The 20,070-nt window shown below is 44.6% G+C and overlaps 2 protein-coding genes across 14 annotated transcripts in view; one reads left to right on the top strand and one right to left on the bottom strand.

Annotated features, from left to right (window-relative positions):
* The window catches only part of WASF1 (WASP family member 1), a 102,936-nt gene extending 101,930 nt beyond the window's left edge, over positions 1–1,006 (bottom strand). For 8 of the 13 annotated variants that reach the window (XM_076333406.1, XM_076333399.1, XM_076333405.1 and 5 more), the window contains exon 1: positions 877–1,006. The gene's annotated coding sequence lies outside the window, so the exon portion shown is untranslated. Of the gene's footprint in view, positions 1–453; positions 538–876 lie in introns of those variants that run through there. The other 5 variants (XM_076333409.1, XM_076333398.1, XM_076333408.1 and 2 more) reach the window with 5 other exon arrangements.
* A 1,275-nt stretch (positions 1,007–2,281) lies between these two features.
* The window catches only part of CDC40 (cell division cycle 40), a 42,267-nt gene continuing 24,478 nt past the window's right edge, over positions 2,282–20,070 (top strand). The window contains exons 1-3 of the mRNA XM_076333410.1: positions 2,282–2,473; positions 13,996–14,082; positions 15,643–15,772. Coding sequence (XP_076189525.1) covers positions 2,282–2,473; positions 13,996–14,082; positions 15,643–15,772 — 409 coding nt within the window. The remainder of the gene's footprint in view (positions 2,474–13,995; positions 14,083–15,642; positions 15,773–20,070) is intronic.

Here is a 20,070-nt window from a genome sequence, read left to right on the forward strand (position 1 = left end):
GCGCACGCAATGTATATACCTGGCACTAAAGCCAGCCCTTCAGCGCTCTGTACTTTCTCTTTATTCTGTCCGCGAGTGAAGCGGGCGCAAAGGCAGGCGTTTCGCTGGCTGGAGAAGTTGGAACCTACGTGCTTCTCCCGCTCCCAGCCAGCCGCGATCTCCAAGCCAGCCTAACAATGGTAGCAGTGTTCCAGCGGGCAGATCTGCCGTGAATTGGATCGAATCCCCTCGCCTCCGAACGGCAAACCCGCCGCCCGTCCCCACCTCTGCCCTCCCGAGCCCCAGTCACCCCAACGGCGCGGCGGCGGCCGGCTGGGAGGGGAGGGGAGAGCACCTCTCCTCACCTCGGCCCGGCCCGGCGCCAGCCGCTCGCACCTGGCTGCGGCTGACGTCACCCCCGCCGCCCCCCGCCCGGGCCGCCTGCCCGCTGACCCCGGCCCCGCGCGGCCGCACCTTCCCCGCCGGGCGATCCCGCCGCCGCCGCCGCCTCACCGGGTACGGACACACGGGGCGAGCGGTCTGGGCGGCGAGGAGAGGGAGAGGAAAGCGCGGCGCTCCAGCACAAGTGCGGCCCCCTCCGCTCCTCCGCCTCACAACACGCCCCCTCCTGCCCCTGCTAGCGGGGGCGGCGGGGAGACGGGGGAAAGGGGCTCCGCGGCCGCGACGTGCTTCCCTCCGTCCCTCCCTCCCGCCGCCGCCCCCCGCACGGGCACGGACAAAGGGGAGGGGGCCAACACCTGGCGGGGGCCGGTCCCTTTGTGGGGCAGGCGCGTCTCGCAGCGCCGGGGAAGGGGAGCGGGGGCGCGGGCTCGGCGGCGGGGGCCGGTCCCGCCCGCCCGCCCCAGGGGCCGCGAGGGAAGGGTGCGGGGCACTTACTCGCCGGCCCGGCTCCCGTGCGCTGCCTCCCCTCGCCTCACACCTTCACGCCGCTCGCCTCAGCCCCTCCCTCCGCCTTCGCCTCGCGCTGCCCCCGCGGCCGTTGGGGCGCTGGAACTTCAAACGGCGCCTGCCATTCCGCGCGCGCCGCGGGCGGCCGGCCGGCCGGCGGCTCCGGGGGTGGGGGCGGGGGCGCGTGCGGCCCCGGCGGCGGCGCGGAGCTCCCCCGAAAGCTTCACAATAGGCACAGGGCAGCGCGTGTGTGTGTGAGTGCGTGTGTGTGCGCGCGCGGGAGGAGGGGCCTCTCCCGGCGCGCCGAGGCGGGCCGGAGGGAGGGAGGGAGGCAGGGCTGTTTACCCGGCGGCCGGACCCGGCCCCCCCGCCCAATGCTCGGGCTGGTCCATGCGCCGCCGCCCCCCAACCCCGCGACGTGAGGGAGGCGAGGCGAGGCGAGCCGAGCCCACCCCACCCCACCCCACCCCGCGGCGGCAGGTGGTACAGTCCGGCCCGCCGGCTCCCTCTTCCCAGCACGGGCGGGGTGGGGCCCGCCATTGTGACGTACCCAAAGCCGGCTGCTGACGGCCAATCAGCGGGAGGGGGCGGGGCTCCCTGGGGCACAGCACGCCCCCGGGCTGCCCTGGCCAGGCGGCGGGAGCTCGGGGGTGAGCGCCGGGACCGGACCGGACCGGCGCGGGCGGTAGCCCTGCGGTGCCGGGCTCCCCGGCTGCGCAGCGACCCGCTCCGCTGCCGCCCCTCTGCCGAAGAGATGGCGAAAACCCTTTGTGTGCGGGAGGAGGCGGGCGCCCAGGAGCTATCGCGCCCGCCCTCTGTTGAATGTTTTCCCCCGCCCTTACGCAAGGTGCAGGCGAGCGCGGGAGGAAACCCTCAGCGCCCGTGACAGGCCGTAACGAGCCGGGGCGCGGACGCGCGGTGGGGCTCGCGCCCCTGTCATCGGCCGGCGCGCGTTCCCCGGGAAGGGGCAGCGGGAAGTTCCCCCTCATGCTCGTTTCCCCGGCTAGAGCGGCGCCGTAAAACTCCTCCGCCCGGGCGGCAGGACGGCAGCAGCCGCTCCGTGGCACCCGTGCGGCCATGCCGTCCCCCCCGCCCCGCGGAGCCCGCTGTGCCCGGGACCGGGCCGGCCGGAGCCGCGTTGCATGCCGGAGCTCGTAGTCCCGCCCGGGAGTCCCGAAAGGTTAAGCACCCGCAACAGCAAAGGGAGATGATCCCCCCTCAAACGCCTGTGTATCCCACCGAAGACCGCATTTTATCCTTTAGAGCGTATTTTCCGTTTTAATGAGCTACCTTTTAAGGGGCAGCCCCACCCCGCTCGTTCTGCGGGGGAAGGGACGCGGTGAGCTCCGCGGAGCTGCCAGGACCTGCTCGTCCCGTCATCCCCCGCGCCAAGATGTCGGCGGCTATCGCTGCGCTCGCCTCCTACGGCGGCTCCGACTCGGAGCCGGACTCGGAGCCCGAGGCTGAGGGTGGCTCTCAGCGCGCCGCCGTGCTCGCCAGCCGCGATGCTGTGCTGCACCTCCGGGCGCCGCCCGCCGCTCCCCCGGCCCTGGCCGTCGACGCGGCCCCGGAAGTAGCCGTGAAGGTAGGCGTCTCTCCGCCGCCTCGGGGACGGGGGCCCGCGGCGCCCGCCCGCCGCTGTAGCCGCACCGTCGGCCACTAGCGCTGGGGACAGCCTTGGGGCAGCCCCGGGCCGGGGGAGCGGGGCGGGCGGGGTGCCGGGGAGGGCGGGTGCGCGGGTGCGCGGCCGCTGGGGGGACGTTGCCGTCGCCTGGCCTTGCCCGGCCCCGCGGTGTGGGGGCCAGAGCTGGGGGGGAGGGAGGGAGGGAGGGCGGGCGGGCGGGGCTGTGTCGCGGGGCTCGGCCGGTGGATCCCACTGTGGCCGTTAAGCTTATTAAAGCGTATTATCTCTCTCTCAAAGCCGTGCTTTGCTTGCAGTTCCTCAGATACTCTTGTCTTCTGTTCCCCCCAGTTTAAAGTGTTTTTCTGTGCGGTTTGCCCGGGTGGTGGGGTGAAATCGATACTTGGTAGGCTGAGCACAGCTGAATCCTGTTGTAAAGAGCAGCCCGAAAGCTGATTGGTGTTTCTGTTTTCATTCCAATGTTGCTTGGGAAACCTTAATTTTCCAAGTTCAGTATCATATTGGTTCACTTTTGTGATTCCAGAAAGGGGGAGGGGAGGGTGTTAGTTTGGCTTTGGGATTTTAGCATAGGCAACTAATCAAAAGCAGGTGTCTCACCATGACGACTGTCACTGTAGTATTCTGTTGCTTCCATTTGTTCTGAAAAGTTTCCTACTTTGTGACAAAGAGGTGGATGGAATCTTTCACTTTGTTGTCATTAGTTAATTCATATGCTACCACAACTGATCATATTTGTGTATGCATGTCACATTGTATGTATTGACTAGATGTGCATTTTTTTATCCCTTAGAGTCTTAGAAATATCTAACTCTTGAATTGCAGCCTCTGGCAGACTGTCTTGTACAGGCTTTGAAAGGAATGCTAATTAACATCTGTAATATCTTTTGAGTGTGAATGATGATAAGTGGCAAGTAGCATTGGCTGTGCTTTTCGCCACTCTTAAGGCTGTAGCAACAGGTTTTCCCTTTGGCATGCCAGCACAGAGGTTTATGCAGTTGCTTGGTGGCTGACATCGGGGAACTGATCTGAATTTAAAAAAAAAATAATAATTCTGGTGGAGCTATGTGTCCTTGGATCCGTTCCTTGATCTGGTTTGCAATGTAGCTGCACAAATGCTGTGCCGGCACAGTTAAATGTCCAGTGCCAGAGTAGGAACAGGCAGCTGGAGGAAAGAGTTAGGTGTCAGTAGCACGTTCTGTTCAAAGCTGTTTGCCAGGCTATGCACTGAAAGGGGTATCCACCGGTACATCTAGGACTGACTGTGCCGCAGGCGTTCTGCTAACCAAGATAAAAAGGAAGTGAGGTTTCTGAGTATCAAGATGTTTCATTAAAATGTTGTCTATCATTTTTATTTGAGATCATAGGTGAGATGCATATAACTGAAAAGATCAATGACTTCAAGCTGGGGCTTTCTGAATACACAGTGTACTGGAGCTTCTTTTAGTACCACAACCTTCTTCGAGGAGTAACAGATCATTTCCTTGTAGAGTGATATCAGGCTTTCTTTTCAGACTTCTGCGGTTCAAGAAAGAAGTGCTGGTCTCATAGACAACATGCTCTCAGCACCTTCCGTGCCTAAAAATGATAGCGTCCCACCAATCAGCGGTGAAAGCTTGCCAGTCACCCCCTCAGGAATTTACCCTAACTCTCTATGATTAGAAAGCCCTTACTGAACAAATGTAAAAGACATGATGTTTGAGTGTAGGTCACAAGAATTCTTTAAGTACAGGCTTGGAAAAACAGCAGGCTGAGTGGGGAGGAAAGCAGAGTTACAGATCATTAGTATCACTTCACTTGTGCAAATGTTGTTTTGACATGAATAAGGATCAAGTACTCTTAAGTGCATGGATATGTATTACACAAGGGACCAGGAATGGATAAGAAAAGATGGTAAGAAGGGAGGCTAGAAGGGTTAGTCATACAATAAATAGAAACGACAGCTGCACACAAGTGCATTTTTGGCAGTTGAGAATGTAAACCTTAAGTGGTTGGTGTTCTGCATCCTAGTTCTAGTCATTGTACCCAACTTAAATGCCTCTATGCAAACACACGTAGCATGGGGAATAAACAAGAGGAGTTAGAGACGTGCGCACGCCTGCAGGACTACGAGCTTATTGGCATCACGGAGACGTGATGGGATGGCTCCTATGATCAGAGTGTTGGGATAGAGGGATACAGGCTCTTTAGGAAGGACAGGCAGGGGAGACAAGGAGGGGGTGTCGCCCTCTATGTCAATGACCAGTTGGAGTGCATGGAGCTCCTCCTGGGGATGGATGGGGAGCTGACCAAGAGCTTGTGGGTCAGGATTAAAGGGAGGGCAGGGACAGGTGACATTACAGTGAGGGTCTGGTACAGGCCACCTGACCAGGAAGACAGAGTGGATGAGGCCCTCTATAGACAGATAGGAGCAGCCTCACGCTCACAAGCCCTGGTCCTCATGAGGGACTTCAAACACCCCAACATTTGTTGGAGGGACAACATGGCAGGGCATAAGCAATCCGAGAGGTTCCTGGAATGCGTCGATGATAACTTCCTTCTCCAGGTGGTAGAGGAGCCAATGAGGAGAGGGGCTATGCTGGACCTTGTTCTCACCAACAAGGAGGGGCTGGTGGGGAATGTGAAGCTCAAGGGCTGGGCTGCAGTGACCACGAAATGGTGGAGTTCAAGATCCTTAGGGCACCGAGGAGGGCGCACAGCAAGCTCACTACCCTGGACTTCAGGAGAGCAGACTTTGGCCTCTTCAGGGATCTGCTTGGTAGAGTGCCATGGGACAAAGCCCTGGCGGGAAGAGGGCCCCAAGAAAGCTGGTTAATATTCAAGGATCACCTCCTCCAAGCTCCGGAGCGATGCATCCCAGCAAAGAGGAAGTCAGGTAAAAACACCAGGAGGCCTGCATGGATGAACAAGGAGCTCCTGGACAAACTCAAACACAAAAAGGAAGCCTACAGAGGGTGGAAGCAAGGACAGGTAGCCTGGGAGGAACACAGAGAAATTGTCCAAGCAGCCAGGGATCAGGTTAGGAAAGCAAAAGCCCTGATAGAATTAAATCTGGCCAGGGACATCAAGGGCAACAAGAAAACTTTCTATAGGTACGTCAGGGATAAAAGGAAGACTAGGGAAAATGTGGGCCCTCTCCAGAACGAAACGGGAGACGTGGTTACCTGGGACACGGAGAAGGCGGAGGTACTCAGTGACTTTTTTGCCTCGGTCCAAGATAGTTCTCTGGGTCCTCCTTTTTTCCTTTTTTAAAAATGGGGGTTATATTACAAGCAGAGTCTGGACAAGTACTTGGAAGAGATCCATTGAAGGAAGAGGTGTCAGTAAATACACAGATTTTTTCAAGCTCACAACGTCTTCTGACCTGAAAATATTTGGCTGTTGGGAGAGTGCAGAAGTAGTGTCATGTACACTTGCCCTGTTCTTACTCTCCCTTAGGTGTCAAGTTATTGTAAGGCTGATGTTTTCTTTTGTGGGTAGAGTGGATAGGTTAATCAAGATATTTTCTTACTCCAAATACATCATCAGGTAGCAGGTAACCATTACAGTGTTGTTGATAGAGGCTGTTCCACAAAGGGAAGGGAGCCCACTTGCCAACAGCCAGGGGGTAGGATATGTCTTCCCTCCAGCAGTGGTCGTTGTGAGGGGCAGGACATATGGAATAGTTCTATGGTAGTCTCAGCACTTGCACCATGAGAGTGGATGTTCAGTACTTCTACTTGTCCATTCCATCATGAGTGGACTTCTTCAGAGAAAAATCAGGTCCTGTGACTTCTGCAAGGATTTGTATGGATTCATTGACTTGTTGACATAGATGCAGCTCTTCTCGGCTTCCTGCTGGTAGTTGTGTTTTCTGTATGGAAAAAATAAAGTCCTGTTCTCCTTTTTGTCTCTAAGATACAGTAGGTTCCTCCACTCATGGCAGAAGCAGATCTTCGCAAAGCATAGCTCGTCCATCCCATCTGACTCTGTAGTAACTGTACTGGCTAAGCACACACCATCCTGGTGTTTTGGTACTGGTTTCCTATGGATGTTTTTTGCCTTAATCAGCTTCGTGGTGAGATTTAAGGCAGTTAAAATCAACAAAAAGGTACAACCTTTTTGCCTCTCTGTCTCTTATGAGCCACACGTGGCTTCCAGAGGAAGGGAGGCTTATCTCCTTCCCTCCCTCCCATACAGGAACACCAGCCCTTTCTGCTAGTAGTCAAGCCTCACGCAGGCAGACGTCCTTCATGTCTGTTGCTCCAGCCTACTTTACAGAGAAATAGAGCCCACCTGAAGTGAGGCCTTAGGCCTTTCTGCTCTGTAAGAGCATCTTGCTGCAGGATGGGTAGCTCCAGGACAGTTGTGTTGACTCTGGTTATTGTGGAGTATGAACCTATTGAGAACTTGAGGCACTAGGTATGAATTGGCCATAGAGATCTCCTCCCCAGCATGGCAGTGCCCATGATACTGGGCTAGGCAGGCTCTTCGTCTCTTATGCTCTTAAAACAATAAGTTTTGTGAACTGATTAACTACGGTTAACGCAGTGAGAAGAAACCCAGAATATGTTTAAGTAATGGAAGTCTGATGATCTAGAGCTCCTTTGCTGTTAGGTACCCAGAAACTGGCTGAGTAAGGTGTGTTTGTTAGTGGTGGCTTTTATATGTGGAGTGAATTAGGCTAATTAAGAACATAAACTGAAAAAGTCAAATACAGACGCTCATTTACTTGGTCCTTAACACCAGTGCATTATGAATGTTTGTTCAGTGTTTTAATAATGCTGGCTTTGATTTGAAAGTAGAGGCCAGCATGTGTTTCAAGTCCTATAACATAGCGGTTTCCTTTTTTCACTCTAAACCTCTTATTTTAGGATTCTTTCTAAGTTATATTTTGCTAGACATTGCCAAAACCAATTATAATTATTTTCCTACAGCTTCTACTGATACGAAAAAATCACCCTAAGATTGCTCACAAAGCAACTCAACTGTTGCTGTTGAAGCAATTGAAGCAATACTCAACTGGGTTGAAATCAACTAGGCTGGCCTGGCCCATTACAGGAGCTGGAGGGTTTGTGTTGTCTTTAATGTGGGAAGGGGTTGGAAGTCTCAGGTCTATTTCTCTGTTGAATCTGGTTTACCTTTGGCACTATGCAGGTGTCCAGAAAAATACTACTTCAGGGGAAGAAATAGACTTCAGTCATAGAATCATAGAATCATTGAGGTTGGAAAAGACCTCTTAAGATCATTGAGTCCAACCGTCAACCCAACACCATCATGCCCACTAAACCATGTCCCTAAGCGCCTCATCTACTCGTCTTTTAAATACTTCCAGGGATGGGGACTCAACCACTTCCCTGGGCAGCCTGTTCCAATGTTTCACCACTCTTTCAGTAAAGAAATTTTTCCTTACATCCAATCTAAACCTCCCCTGGTGCAACTTGAGGCCATTTCCTCTTGTCCTATCGCTTGTTACTTGGGAGAAGAGACCGACACCCACCTCGCTACAACCTCCTTTCAGGTAGTTGTAGAGAACGACAAGGTCTCCCCTCAGCCTCCTTTTCTGCAGGCTAAACAACCCCAGTTCCCTCAGCCGCTCCTCATAAGACTTGTTCTCCAGACCCCTCACCAGCCTCGTTGCCCTTCTCTGGACACGCTCCAGCACCTCGACGTCCTTCTTGTAGTGAGGGGCCCAAAACTGAACACAGTATTCGAGGTGCGGCCTCACCAGGGCCAAGGGCAGGGGCACGATCACTTCCCTACTCCTGCTGGCCACGCTATTTCTGATACAGTCATGTTTCTTAATGTTCTTTAAAACCTAATCCCTGCCCAGCTACGGAGAGAGGAAAGACACAAAGTGTGTGACCATTCTGTAGCAGTGAACGTTAGTGCCTTGGGAGGTGTTATTTGTTAGGAATGTTTTGGCTTCTTTTAATATGGTGGGGTTTTCTGCTTTCTTTGACACAAAATATCTTGTAGAGAATAGATGTTTAGAACTTGTCATCCTGCAAGATGCTGAGAATATAGCCTATTCAACAAAACCATTTAACATATGCTTTTCTTGCTGGTTTATTTTTATTCTATTGAAGTTAGTGGGATGGACGTTTGCTGTTAAGAGTATATGAATGGGTAGAATGACTAAAAGCTGATAACAACTGAATCTTAATGTTGGGACTTCACTGTAAATGCCATTCATCTCTTGGTAATAAATCTGAAAATCTTTAGAACGAGATAATACTATGTATTTGACAGCCCAAGTGGTTTATGCAAGAATTGGTAAGTGACAAATTGCTTAAGTCCCTGTGGCTCATGGGATGGGGTCTTAATTTACCACATTTTAATTTAATGGATAATTAAAACTAATGAAATCTTATGCAAAGCAGCCTGCCCTCTTTAGCTATTTGGCTAATTAGTAACGAATTTAGCTGGAGAGAAGGGAACATTGTAGGTTTATTATCTAAAATGTCCAGAAAAAAAAAACATATAGACATCACAACTCTTTGCTTGCATGATATGAAACTGGAAAACTCTGACCTTTGCTTTGTTCTAACAAACTTCGTGTTTAGACAAAACACTTGAGATTTAAGTGTCAAATTCTGCTTCTAAATGCATAAATGGCTCTCATTAAACTTACAGGTAGCCACATATTAGCACAGTGAGGATTACAGAATTTGGCTGAAATTTAAAAATATCGTGGGTTAAAAGGACTGTGAGTTGCCTTAACATAAACAACATTGTATTCTTTCTAAGGAACAGAATTAGCATCCAGTGTTGCAGTCCATGCTGTAGCTTGTTTCTTTTATTTAAGGTTTTGCTTTGATGCCTATTACAGGGATTTGCCTGTTTAATTCAAAAATGTTTTTGTCTTGCATACATATAAAAGCAAACTTGTAGCAAGCTTTTTTAATTTTTTTTTTTTTAATTATTGAACTATTTTGCATTTTATAAATCAAGTACTTTTCACAGATGGTAATGGTTTTCTCTTATAGCATTCAGGTAGGGTTTTTCCGAAGAAAAACAAGACTGTGGCGTGTTTAAGGAATCCATAAGAAGGAAAGCTAATCTGATTTACTTTATTTATAGTCTAAAATCCCTTCTATTTCCTGTGCTCTTTCCTATGCTGACTTTTAACTGGCCAAAGGGCCTTCATGGTAGGACTAAAGGAGCACACCTTGGTAGGAGCTAGACATTCTGCCATCTCTAGGGAGTTATAATGAAGCACCTGCTTGTCTACACTTAGCGTCGAAAGCTTCTTTCTGTCTCAAGGTAGATTCCTTAGGAAACGCTAATACTCCAGAGTACAGCCCTGAGTGCCATTCCTCTATGATAGTGTGATGCTGTGTTGTAGGATGAAAGAGACAAAAGAGCAGCGTTTAAGTATCAAAGAATTTTTTTACCTAATCAAATCATATCTGAACTGTAAATCAACCTGATACTGCAAGTAAGTAGACATTGCATCTATTTAAAAAAACAAACAAAAAAACCCAACCAACACACCAAGTAGTTCAGTGATAAGACATCATCTGCTTCTTTTTTGCCTTGCAGCAAGAGTGGTACCTGTGTCTGTCTGGACAGACGCTCATTTAACCTGTTTACCAAACTTCAGTGGATCTATAGACTGAGCAATTTCAGTGTTTGGCTGTCCTTATTTATGCTAAGTTGCATAATCTGAATCTTTTTTAGGCTGAATTAGGTTGTTCAATTTTTCTATACAGGTCATATTTTCTTAGACCTCTCATCATTCTTGATTTTCTCTTTTGGACCCTTTTCAGTAGCATGTGTCTTACCTGATACGTGGTGCCCAATGCGGCCACTGTATTTCAGTTGGGCGCTTGTTACCAGTGCTGAGAAAAGCAGAGAGGTGACACGTAGAGCTGAAGTTTGCAGCTCCATTGTATTATGTCTTCCAAGAAAGCCATATTCAGTAAAACATAACTTCCTAAAACCTTAATTCTTCTTTTCCAGGTTATATGAGGTGTGCCACCTTTAATGATATTACGGTGTGCCATAAAGCCCATATTTATATAATTTCTGAGTTGCAGCAAACATAAGCTGCTTCTCTGCCAGTCCTACAGCTGAACTTTTCGATTTCTCTGGACAAACACTGTATCTGTTTAAATTGACAGCTTCTTGACCCCTCTTTTCATGATTCCTGTGCGTTTGTGAGTGGGAACTGACCTAGGGTAATACTTAGCCCATCACTGAACTCACAGACGCCCTCCCCTTTCAGCCTAGCTACTGATAAGTCTTCCATCCCGCAGAGCCACTTGTGTCATACTTGGGACTTAAGCTACATGATGAATTGCTCACCTTAGACTTTTAGATAAATCAAGACATGTTGTGTGTGACCAAAAGAAAAACTATAGCACAGCAGAGGAACATGATCCCTTAGATTACCTTATCTCAGTCACAGCTCTGCCAGACTGCTGCTCCTGTGATCCCTTCCCTGTTCGCTGTAGCTATGGCAAGTGCATCTAGAATGCATGCAGGTAAGTTCTGTTGGCTGTTGCCAGCATAAAGGGACAGACTCGTAAGACCTGTATGTTTACTTTTTTCACTTTCTGGGTATTCGAAAGGTGAGTTCCGCTGAAATAGTCTTACGGTGACACATGCGGTTGTACCCAGTGATCTTCGCCATGTGCAGAGGTTGCTGATGAGTTCTTTCCTCTCATTAAAAAAAAAAACACAAAAACAAAAACAAACCACCAAAACAAAAACACACCCCAATGCAGATAGCTTGCCAATTTGTGAAATGATTGATGGACTAGGTTAATATTTTTAATGTTTCTGCTACCTACCAGAGTCTCGTAATGCTGTACAAAATGGCATTTACCGAATGTTGACCAAAGGATAATTTGTCTGCTGCATTTCAAACTCTTGCCGTAGACTAACATTTCAGAATATGTTGTGTCAATACTTTATTTTCCTATCGAGATTTCGATTCTTTAAAATACTGAGAAGGTAAAGTGGGGAGTTGGGACACATTCAAATTATTATATAGTTTAAAGCGAAATGGCATAGTGAAAACATAACCATTATGCACTTCAGCAGCATATTAACAGATCATCATTTGATGCCCAAATATATGAAAGCATGAATAAGGCTGGAGGTCTTGGGGAGTGTAGCTCTGATAATATAACATGTGCTTCAATTTCAAGGCTTGGTGGTTTTCACACAGAAAGACTATGCCTGTGGTGGTCTAGGAGTGAACATATTGTGTGGCTTCCAAGTGACTTAGCACTGTTCCACCAGCAGCGAAGTAGAACCAGAATTGCTATAATCGTCCAGCAGAGGATCAGCTTTCATGGCACAATCTGTTTCTTTTCTCAATTACTGAGCGGCATATAATAGGACTTAACAGGGAGAAAAGAGGAGGAAAAATAGCGGAACTGAAAAATTCTTGGCATTTTTGCAAAACTGCATTTTTCTCACTTTTTCAGTTTAAAAAGCAGGAAAAAACCTGTGTCTTAATTTCAAGTAAACTGATAACTGTTTAAATGTCACTGACAGTTGATCAGACAAATTTTGCCATATTATCAATGATATTAATTTTTATTTTCTCAAATTATAAGGTTGGTGGATAAGGTGCGAAGTCTAGCTGGCAGAGCAAGCTGTATGATGTGACTTGAAAAAGTTGTCTATGGAAAATGTCCTCAGGTCATGGAGCTGTGAAAGGAAATATAAGTGTGTAGGTAATACAGGTTAGGAAACAGTTTTAATATGCTCCTATTCTAGCTGGGGATGGGGGAGGATCTGTTTTTGCTGCTGAATGACTGGGTTAGGCCTGCTGTGCTGTTCCCAGGCAAGTTCATAGTGTATGAAAGTCAGGGCTGTGAATGTACTGGTAGCCGTTGTCATCCAAGCCCAGTGAATTGGAAAGGTCGTGTGATGAGAGAAATGAGGTCAAGCCGAGAATTGGCAGTGCTAAGGGCTCAAGCAAGAGCAGTGCAATGGCTGGACCTGCCTGTTAAAGTAATTGATACACAGTGAGAGTAAAGCTTTCTAGTTGGACTTAACAATTCTAAGACAGTGGTCTTAGTAGAAAAACAATTGATGGGATTGCTGATGTCATTCTCTTTCTTTAAAAAAAAAAAAAACACCAAACCCCACACTTTTTTTTTGAGTGGTTTTAACCAAATATAATCAGGTAACACACCGAAGATCTCTAGGTACTGTTTTTCTTTTCTGTGTTCTAGAAAACCAGGTTTTAAAACCTTTTAAGTCTTGCATGCCTAAGCAAATTTGTTTGTAATTGACCTGATGTTGAATTGGGGAGAAGAGATGCTTCTGGGCACGGCGTGTCAGAGAATAGCTAACAATATTAAATAACTAAAGAACATGCCATTTTGCTCTTTCAAGATACTATAATACAAAGCAAGATTGAATTTGTTCGAGGTAATTTTCTATTAATGAAGTGACTGCTAAAATTCGATCCTCTGTTGTGCCACTTCTGAGAGTTGCAAATGCTTTTGGATCCTGTTGTAGGTGAGCACTGATTAAACACTGATGCTAAGATAGCTTTTTCAGTATAATTACTAGGGATATTATCAATATACTAGCACATTGTAAATCCCTTTCAAATGCAATTATTCTAGAATAAAGATGCAGGAAGCAATACCAGTAATAATACCACAAAATAACATTCTCCTTCATTAACTGAGCCCTTAATGGCGGGGGGGGAGGTAGTGTCAATTTAGGATCAATGTAAATGAGCCTTTGTAGAGCTCTGTGAAACCTGGTCTTTTTGAGCACTGCCACCTAATCAGCTTTTTTCTTTCCCATCTTCTGTCTTCTACTTCAGCTGCATGTGCCCTTCTGAGTTTCTCCCTTTGAGTTGCTTGAGAAGTTATTCTTTTGGTTAGCCCCTCTTTCTTGTCCCTTCATCTATCGAGTTAAATTTTTGTCACAACGGGCTTGGAAGTGTGTTTAAATACTGAAGCTGAATTACGTTTATACCTTTTGGTAAAAACTTGGAGTTAAGGGATCATTGGATTCTCTGAAACTCATTGTTATATGTATGTTTGCGCTGATGTCTAATATTTTTTTCGCAACTATCTTTCAAAACAGTTACTTGTGACTTCTGCCTTTTGTAGAACTCTAGTTTTCACACTTTTATATTAAATTGGTGACTGTTTCAATTGGATCTTCTTTACAAGGTCTGGTTTTCAAACATCCTCAAAAAAACAAACTTGCCTCCAATCTTGCTACTGTTTTTAAAATGCATGCATGAAGTCTTTAAAAAAAAGTAATAATACGCATGCAAAATTCCACATGTATCTTAGACGAATTTCTCAGTGAGGGCCTGACATTGGTTTTGCAATCAATGTTTTTTAAAAATAGAAACTTTGGCCAAGCTACTCTTTTCCTTTCATAGTGCTGAAAGTGTCAACTTGAACTACAGCCCTAATTTGGTCTGAAATGGGGTAATGTCATATATTTAAAAGTCTGGATGTGAAAAATGGTTTATTAATATGTCTGTTTTATTTCAGGAAGATGTGGAAACAGGAGTCCACCTTGATCCTGCTATCAAGGAAGTTCAATACAATCCCACTTACGATACCATGTTTGCACCTGAGGTAAGAAACAATATTGATCTTTAGAGCGAAATGCCTTTGGGTTAAAGGGCAGAGGTTCTATAAATCTCATGTGAAATTCATGTAAGACGTATCTTCTTTGGATGCTTGCTGTATTTTGGAATTAGCTTGAGTAAATTGAAAAAAGATTCTACACATAAGTGTGTTGGTATTTTTAATGCTTGAATTTTAATATTCTGCATAAAGCTGTTCTAAGAAGAATCTTAAAGTGTTTATTAGAATTGTAGCTATGGAAATTAAAAATCAAGCTAGGAAAATAGCATTATAAAGATGTTGAGTAAAACATGAACTGCATTAAAGTAGTCTCTTACTATTTTCACATTTTTGCTATTTACTCATCATGCTACTTAGAGCAAAATGAATGGTTGTAAATCTTGTAGATATATGGCTTCTAAGAGGAGGATTTAAAATTAAAATCCAAGTACTTTCAGTATAACTATTCACATCACTGTTAAGTATTTTAGTAACTTAAGCTATGCTAAATGTGTAGAGTGAAAAGCCATTTTAGGCTGAATTTGGACTGCCTGGTGCCATGTGAACCGCTTTCTATTTTATTATAACTGACAGGCTATCTGAAAGATAAAAATAACTGTTCAAGCATTTAACTTTTTTCAGTATTTAACTACTTTGTACAGTTTGTCTTCTGTTAGGGCAGGGGTTAGCATTCTAGGTAGACAAAGGCTGCATCAATTTGAAATTTCTATATTAGTTATGCTTTATATTTAGAAAACCTTTTGTGGAACCACATAAATTGGCCTTTTCATAGCAAGCTTGCATTTTGCAACATACCAAAGCCATGAAGTGTGTGAGCAAATACTGATTTAAACTTACTACAGTGTTACCTTGTGTGAGCGTTTTAGTTAGGGAAGCCTAACATGGGGCAGTCTCAGGTATCTGCAAATACGGCTGACAAGCATAGGGGTTACAATTAAATTTAGTTTGATATTAGTCTTAGTGTATTGCATTTGTTTGTATTCACTGTTCTTTTCCCTAACCGTGGTATGGTCAGGAAGACTGGCATTTGTCATCTCGCAAGAAGAAAAGCACGGCAGGGTTTCATAAGTGTATTTCCTGGAATAATACAGCAAGTCCCCAATTGCTTTTTAAATGCACGAAAGTATTGTTGGCAGTGTAATTTCCATATTAAGTACACAAGTTTAGTAGGACCTGATATCTCTTTCTTGGTATCTCCCCCTTACAAGGCACAGTACGCTGTGGTTTTGTCTTCTGAATGCTTGTACTGATCACATACTGAATGGCAGTGTTTTGTGTCAAGTCCTCTGTACCAGTAATACAGGCTAGAAAGTTCAATCATGAAACGAGCTGTTCAAAGCAACTGTGTAAGCGATTACCATGTAAAATAACAGACTAAGAAGTTTATTCAGTAGTCATAAAGAAATACAAAGTTGAAGTGATTTTGCGTTACAGTTTTTGAAAGACAGGTCTATTTTTTTTTTCTTGTGTTTTTTCCTGAAAAAGTACACACACATAAATAAGAAATTAGTAATTCTGATATACTTTCTTTTAACATTGTTGATGTAGTTTGGACCAGAAAACCCATTTAGGACTCAACAAATGGCTGCACCTAGAAATATGCTTTCTGGATATGCAGAACCAGCTCACATCAATGATTTCATGTTTGAACAACAAAGAAGAACATTTGCAACCTATGGTAAGTCCTTAACAGTGGAATTCACCTCCACCTTTATTATGCCCAGGTTAGACAAAGTAAGTTGTTCTCTATAGAACAGCTAATAGGACTGCAAGTTATGTAAATTGCTTTTTAACAGACTTACTAAAATGGGGAAAGGTCTTTGAATGAGAACCCATACGGCTGGAGATCATAGTATTTATTTGGGAAATCTCATTTTGTAATTCCCTTTGAAACTGTAATCAAGTATATGACCTCCTACCAAACCCCTCTTAATTAATCCTTCCATTAGTTGCATCAGTGTAGAAAACACAAATCAAAATTTCACACTTTTAATATGACAAATAACTGTAGATCTGTTATGCAAATAGATTCTTTCATGTGATTCTAACTAAAGGTAGCTCTTTCAAAACCGGAAGGAAGCCTTACTGAGTTGTCAGGTTCTTCACAGTGGTTGCCTCTAGATACAAGCTGAATGAACAGGAATCGAAGAAAGTGGGTATATGTTACTAAAATATTCTTAGCAAAGACAGACCCAAAGAACTCTATACTGGTGGTCATTATAGTTGCTGCTTTCTTATCTTTAAGAACACTTTCACTTGTAAATAGTTGCATTTGAAAAATGAAACGTTAGAGTTTTGGAGAGGCTCAAGTTTCAAATAGACTTTTTATGGATTGTAAGAAAAATGGATTTTTTTAATAGGGAAAACATGGAAAGACTATGGATTCTAAGCATTCTTTTGGACAAGTTTGAAAGAACAAAACTGCTGTATATTTACATATAACAATAGTTAATTTTTCTTCTGTGTTTCGTTGTAAGTTTTCATTTCTGTTTTAAACTTGACTGCAAATGCTTGTCTTGCAAATATGAATCTTTGTTTTCAGAGGAAGTATCACTTTATATTCTTCAAATTCAGTCTATTAGGCAAGTTCTGATACTTCCCATGTAAACTTAGTGTCACAGCACTCAACTTCTTGCACAACAGACTTGTGTCTTTCTTATTTGTATTTACATTCAAAATACTACTCCCTGCAAACTGTCATGCCTCAAAAACACCTCCATACTGTCTTGGTTTCGAGTCCCCTTAAACTCATTAGGGCTTTATGCATGCATGAATTCACTTACTACATTCTGTGATGGACGAGACTGGGACTTTATTGCTAACATCTATGGGAGCCGTGTATTACAGTGAAACCTGCAAGAAAAAATTACCTAAAATCAGAGACTATCACATCCTCAGTTTCTCTTCATATGTGGGTTTTATTAGAGGTTTTCTTGTAAATATTAAACAATGAAATATATTTAAGGCAGTGTTTTTTCTTTTACACAGTTTTAGCTATTAGGTACTTTTCACTGAGATTTTAGGATGTGGAATATAAGCAAAATGCCAATATTAAGAAATGCATGTCTAGTTCCATAGCACAACTTTAACTTACTTGACTGCAGTTTTCATGTTAGAACTTGACAGACAATGCACGTAGGAGCCTATTCAGGATCTGAATAGATTAGATTTTGTTCTGTGAAATTAAATGTTGCATTGTGTGGGTTGTGCATTTGTGTGTGTGTGTAAAATAGATATTGGAAAAAAGGGTCTGTAGGCATATAGTGTTTGGTTTTGGGGTTTTTTTGTTTGTGAGGTTTAGTTTGGGGGAAGATAGAACTAGTAAGTCTACTCAAAGCTCCTGCTATTGGTTTATATCATCAGTGTTCAGCAACTGCCTTGAAAGCTGTATTACAAGAGAGTATAAAAATATATTTTTAAGACTGATAACATTGGCAACTGTGCAATTATCGTATTCAGCTTTCTAGAAATGTTCAATAGATAATGATCTGGGTATGGTGAAAATGGAGCTATGAAAAGGCTGAGATAAGCAATTTAAACTGCAAGAACGAGCACTGAGAAGCTGAAGTTCAAGCTAGAAGATGCAGTAAATGAGCACGATATCCTGGCTCACTAGAAGGTCTGTTAAAAACAGCACTCCTTTAAGTTGTCAAAAAGTTGTCTATTAAAAAAATTCAATATTCTCTTTTTCATTTGGAAGGAGGTAATAAATATCTTCTCGGAAAAGACCAAGTATAAAAACGCAAGTATAATTGCTAGGCATAAGTCGTACATGTTTTTAATGACTAAGTCATAACATATGGGAAGAACAGAGAGTAAACCTCTTAATTAAAAGCTGCAGATCTTGAGACCTCTGGCCTCTGTTAGGCTGTTTAGCACCGTTGTGCTAAGGCAGGAGATCTCAAACAAATCTGCAGTGGCTAGCATGTATATAAGCAGTGACTATAAATGAAGGACAAGTGTGGTACAAGACAGTGAGGGTGGTAAATGAGATTGTGTATCCAAAACAGCTCAACTGCTGCAGAGTCTTTAAAAAAAAAAAAAAAAAAAAAAGAAAAAAGCTTTCTATATCATCTTGAAAGTTAATACATACTCAGTAACAAACCTACATATTAATCACAAACAAAACCCAAGTATTTTTTGGCAAACAGTCTTTCTCATCTACTTCTCTTGCAGTAAATATTTACTGTTGAAAGTACTTTTTCCTTGGGATGCTTGGATAGCTCAGAACATCCATGCCGTCATTGACTGAGGGTCCTCCCAGCCCTTTATCCTATTAGACAGGTGGGCAGCAATGGGTACCTAGTGAGGAGTAGAAGAAAGAAGCAAGCAAATAGTGATACGTCTGAATACATTTTTTCAATGTGCAGCCTCTCAACCAGGGGCAATGTCTATATTTATTGATTTTCAGTCAATTTGTTGGTTTTGTTTGGTTTTTGGTTTTGACAAACTTGTCCAGCTGCTTCTTGAACCCATGTAATTTTTTTCCTGTACATAGTAACGTATTGCAGGCAGTTCTGCAGCTTACCAGCACCTTGTGTGAGGAAGTACCTCTGTTTTGAACTTGTGGAACTTAACAGCCTTCTAGTTGGACTTGATATCCCCTAGTCTCTTGTGTTGGAAGACCCAATAAGCAGTCATTTCTTACTCACCATTTCTGTGTCCGCCCTTATTTTATAGATCTTGGCCGTAACTTCATTTCAGTCTGCTTTTTTTTCCACCTGAAAAGATCTGGTCAATCTTGTTCCTTTGTTGCAGCCTTTCCATGCCTATGGCTGCGCTTGTCTTTCTTCTATGTCTCTGCTAGTTCCACTGCATCGTTCCCGAGATGAACAGCAAAGCTGTGCATAGCATCTAGCATGTAATCTCACCATGAATTTGTTCTGTGGCTTAATAAAGTGAGAGGCTTTTTCCCTTCACTTTCTAAGGATTCTTGGCATTGCATTTTTCTCTACGACTTTGAGTGACTTTGTAAAAGCTGCTTGCTCCCTTTTTCCAGATCATTTATCAGTATGTTGAGCAGCATGGGCCTGAGCGTGGATCCACCAGCAACTTTCCTGTGCTGTGGAAACCAACCATTTATTATTGCCAGTGTTTTAATAACTTTAATCAGTTGACCATGTGCAGTTTTTAAAGTGTCTTTGAGGCACCCTGTAATAAGTCTAACTCAGTTTCTTAAAGGTATCCAACATCAACCAAGCTTTGCTCATTCACGTGATTGTCACCTCAGAAATATTCTGGAGGTTTTGTCATTGTAATTTACCTGTACAGTAAGCTGTGTTGTCTGCTATGCTGCAATATATAATGCTCATCCAAGTGCCTACTCATTGTTTTCTTTATTATAGTTTCTACTGCTTGAAACTTCTAACCATACAAATGTCTGGCTGGTTGACCTGTAGTTCCCCAGACCTCCTCTGAAGCATCTTTTGAAAGTTGGCATTGTATTTGATACATTCCATTTCTGTCACATTGAGGCAATATTAGGTGAGAGTTTTTGCCCTGTGGTTCGGCTTTAGATTTCTTGGATGACTACCATCCGGTCCCGGTGTTTTGTTACCACTTATTTGACTCTTTAGTCTCCTGACACTTCACTTTGAGGTAGATATTTTGTCACGTTACCTATAAAGAAAGGTTCTGGCACAGGAGCCTACCCAAGCTCCTCCATAATGAGCATATGTTTAAAAGAACCTCACTGATGCTCTCTTTTCATTCCTTGATCATCTGTTGGCCTACTTACTGTCTGGTATGCTTTCTGCCCCTGCAGTTTTTGACAAAGGACAAGTGTTAGTTCTTATACCTTATGTGATTTGCTCCTCGCTTTTGGGGCAGGGCTGCCTTACTGTAGTGTTTACTTTGTCTGCTAGAGTTTGGTTCTTTGTGTTTTTCACATTTGGATGCAACTTAAGCTCTTTGAAGAACAGTTCCTTATTTCTTACAGTTTCTCTTTACATACTGTTCAGCTGTGCTCACTTCCTT

Source organism: Aptenodytes patagonicus, chromosome 3, assembly GCF_965638725.1.
Source record: "Aptenodytes patagonicus chromosome 3, bAptPat1.pri.cur, whole genome shotgun sequence".
NCBI classification, from domain to species: Eukaryota; Metazoa; Chordata; class Aves; order Sphenisciformes; family Spheniscidae; genus Aptenodytes; species Aptenodytes patagonicus.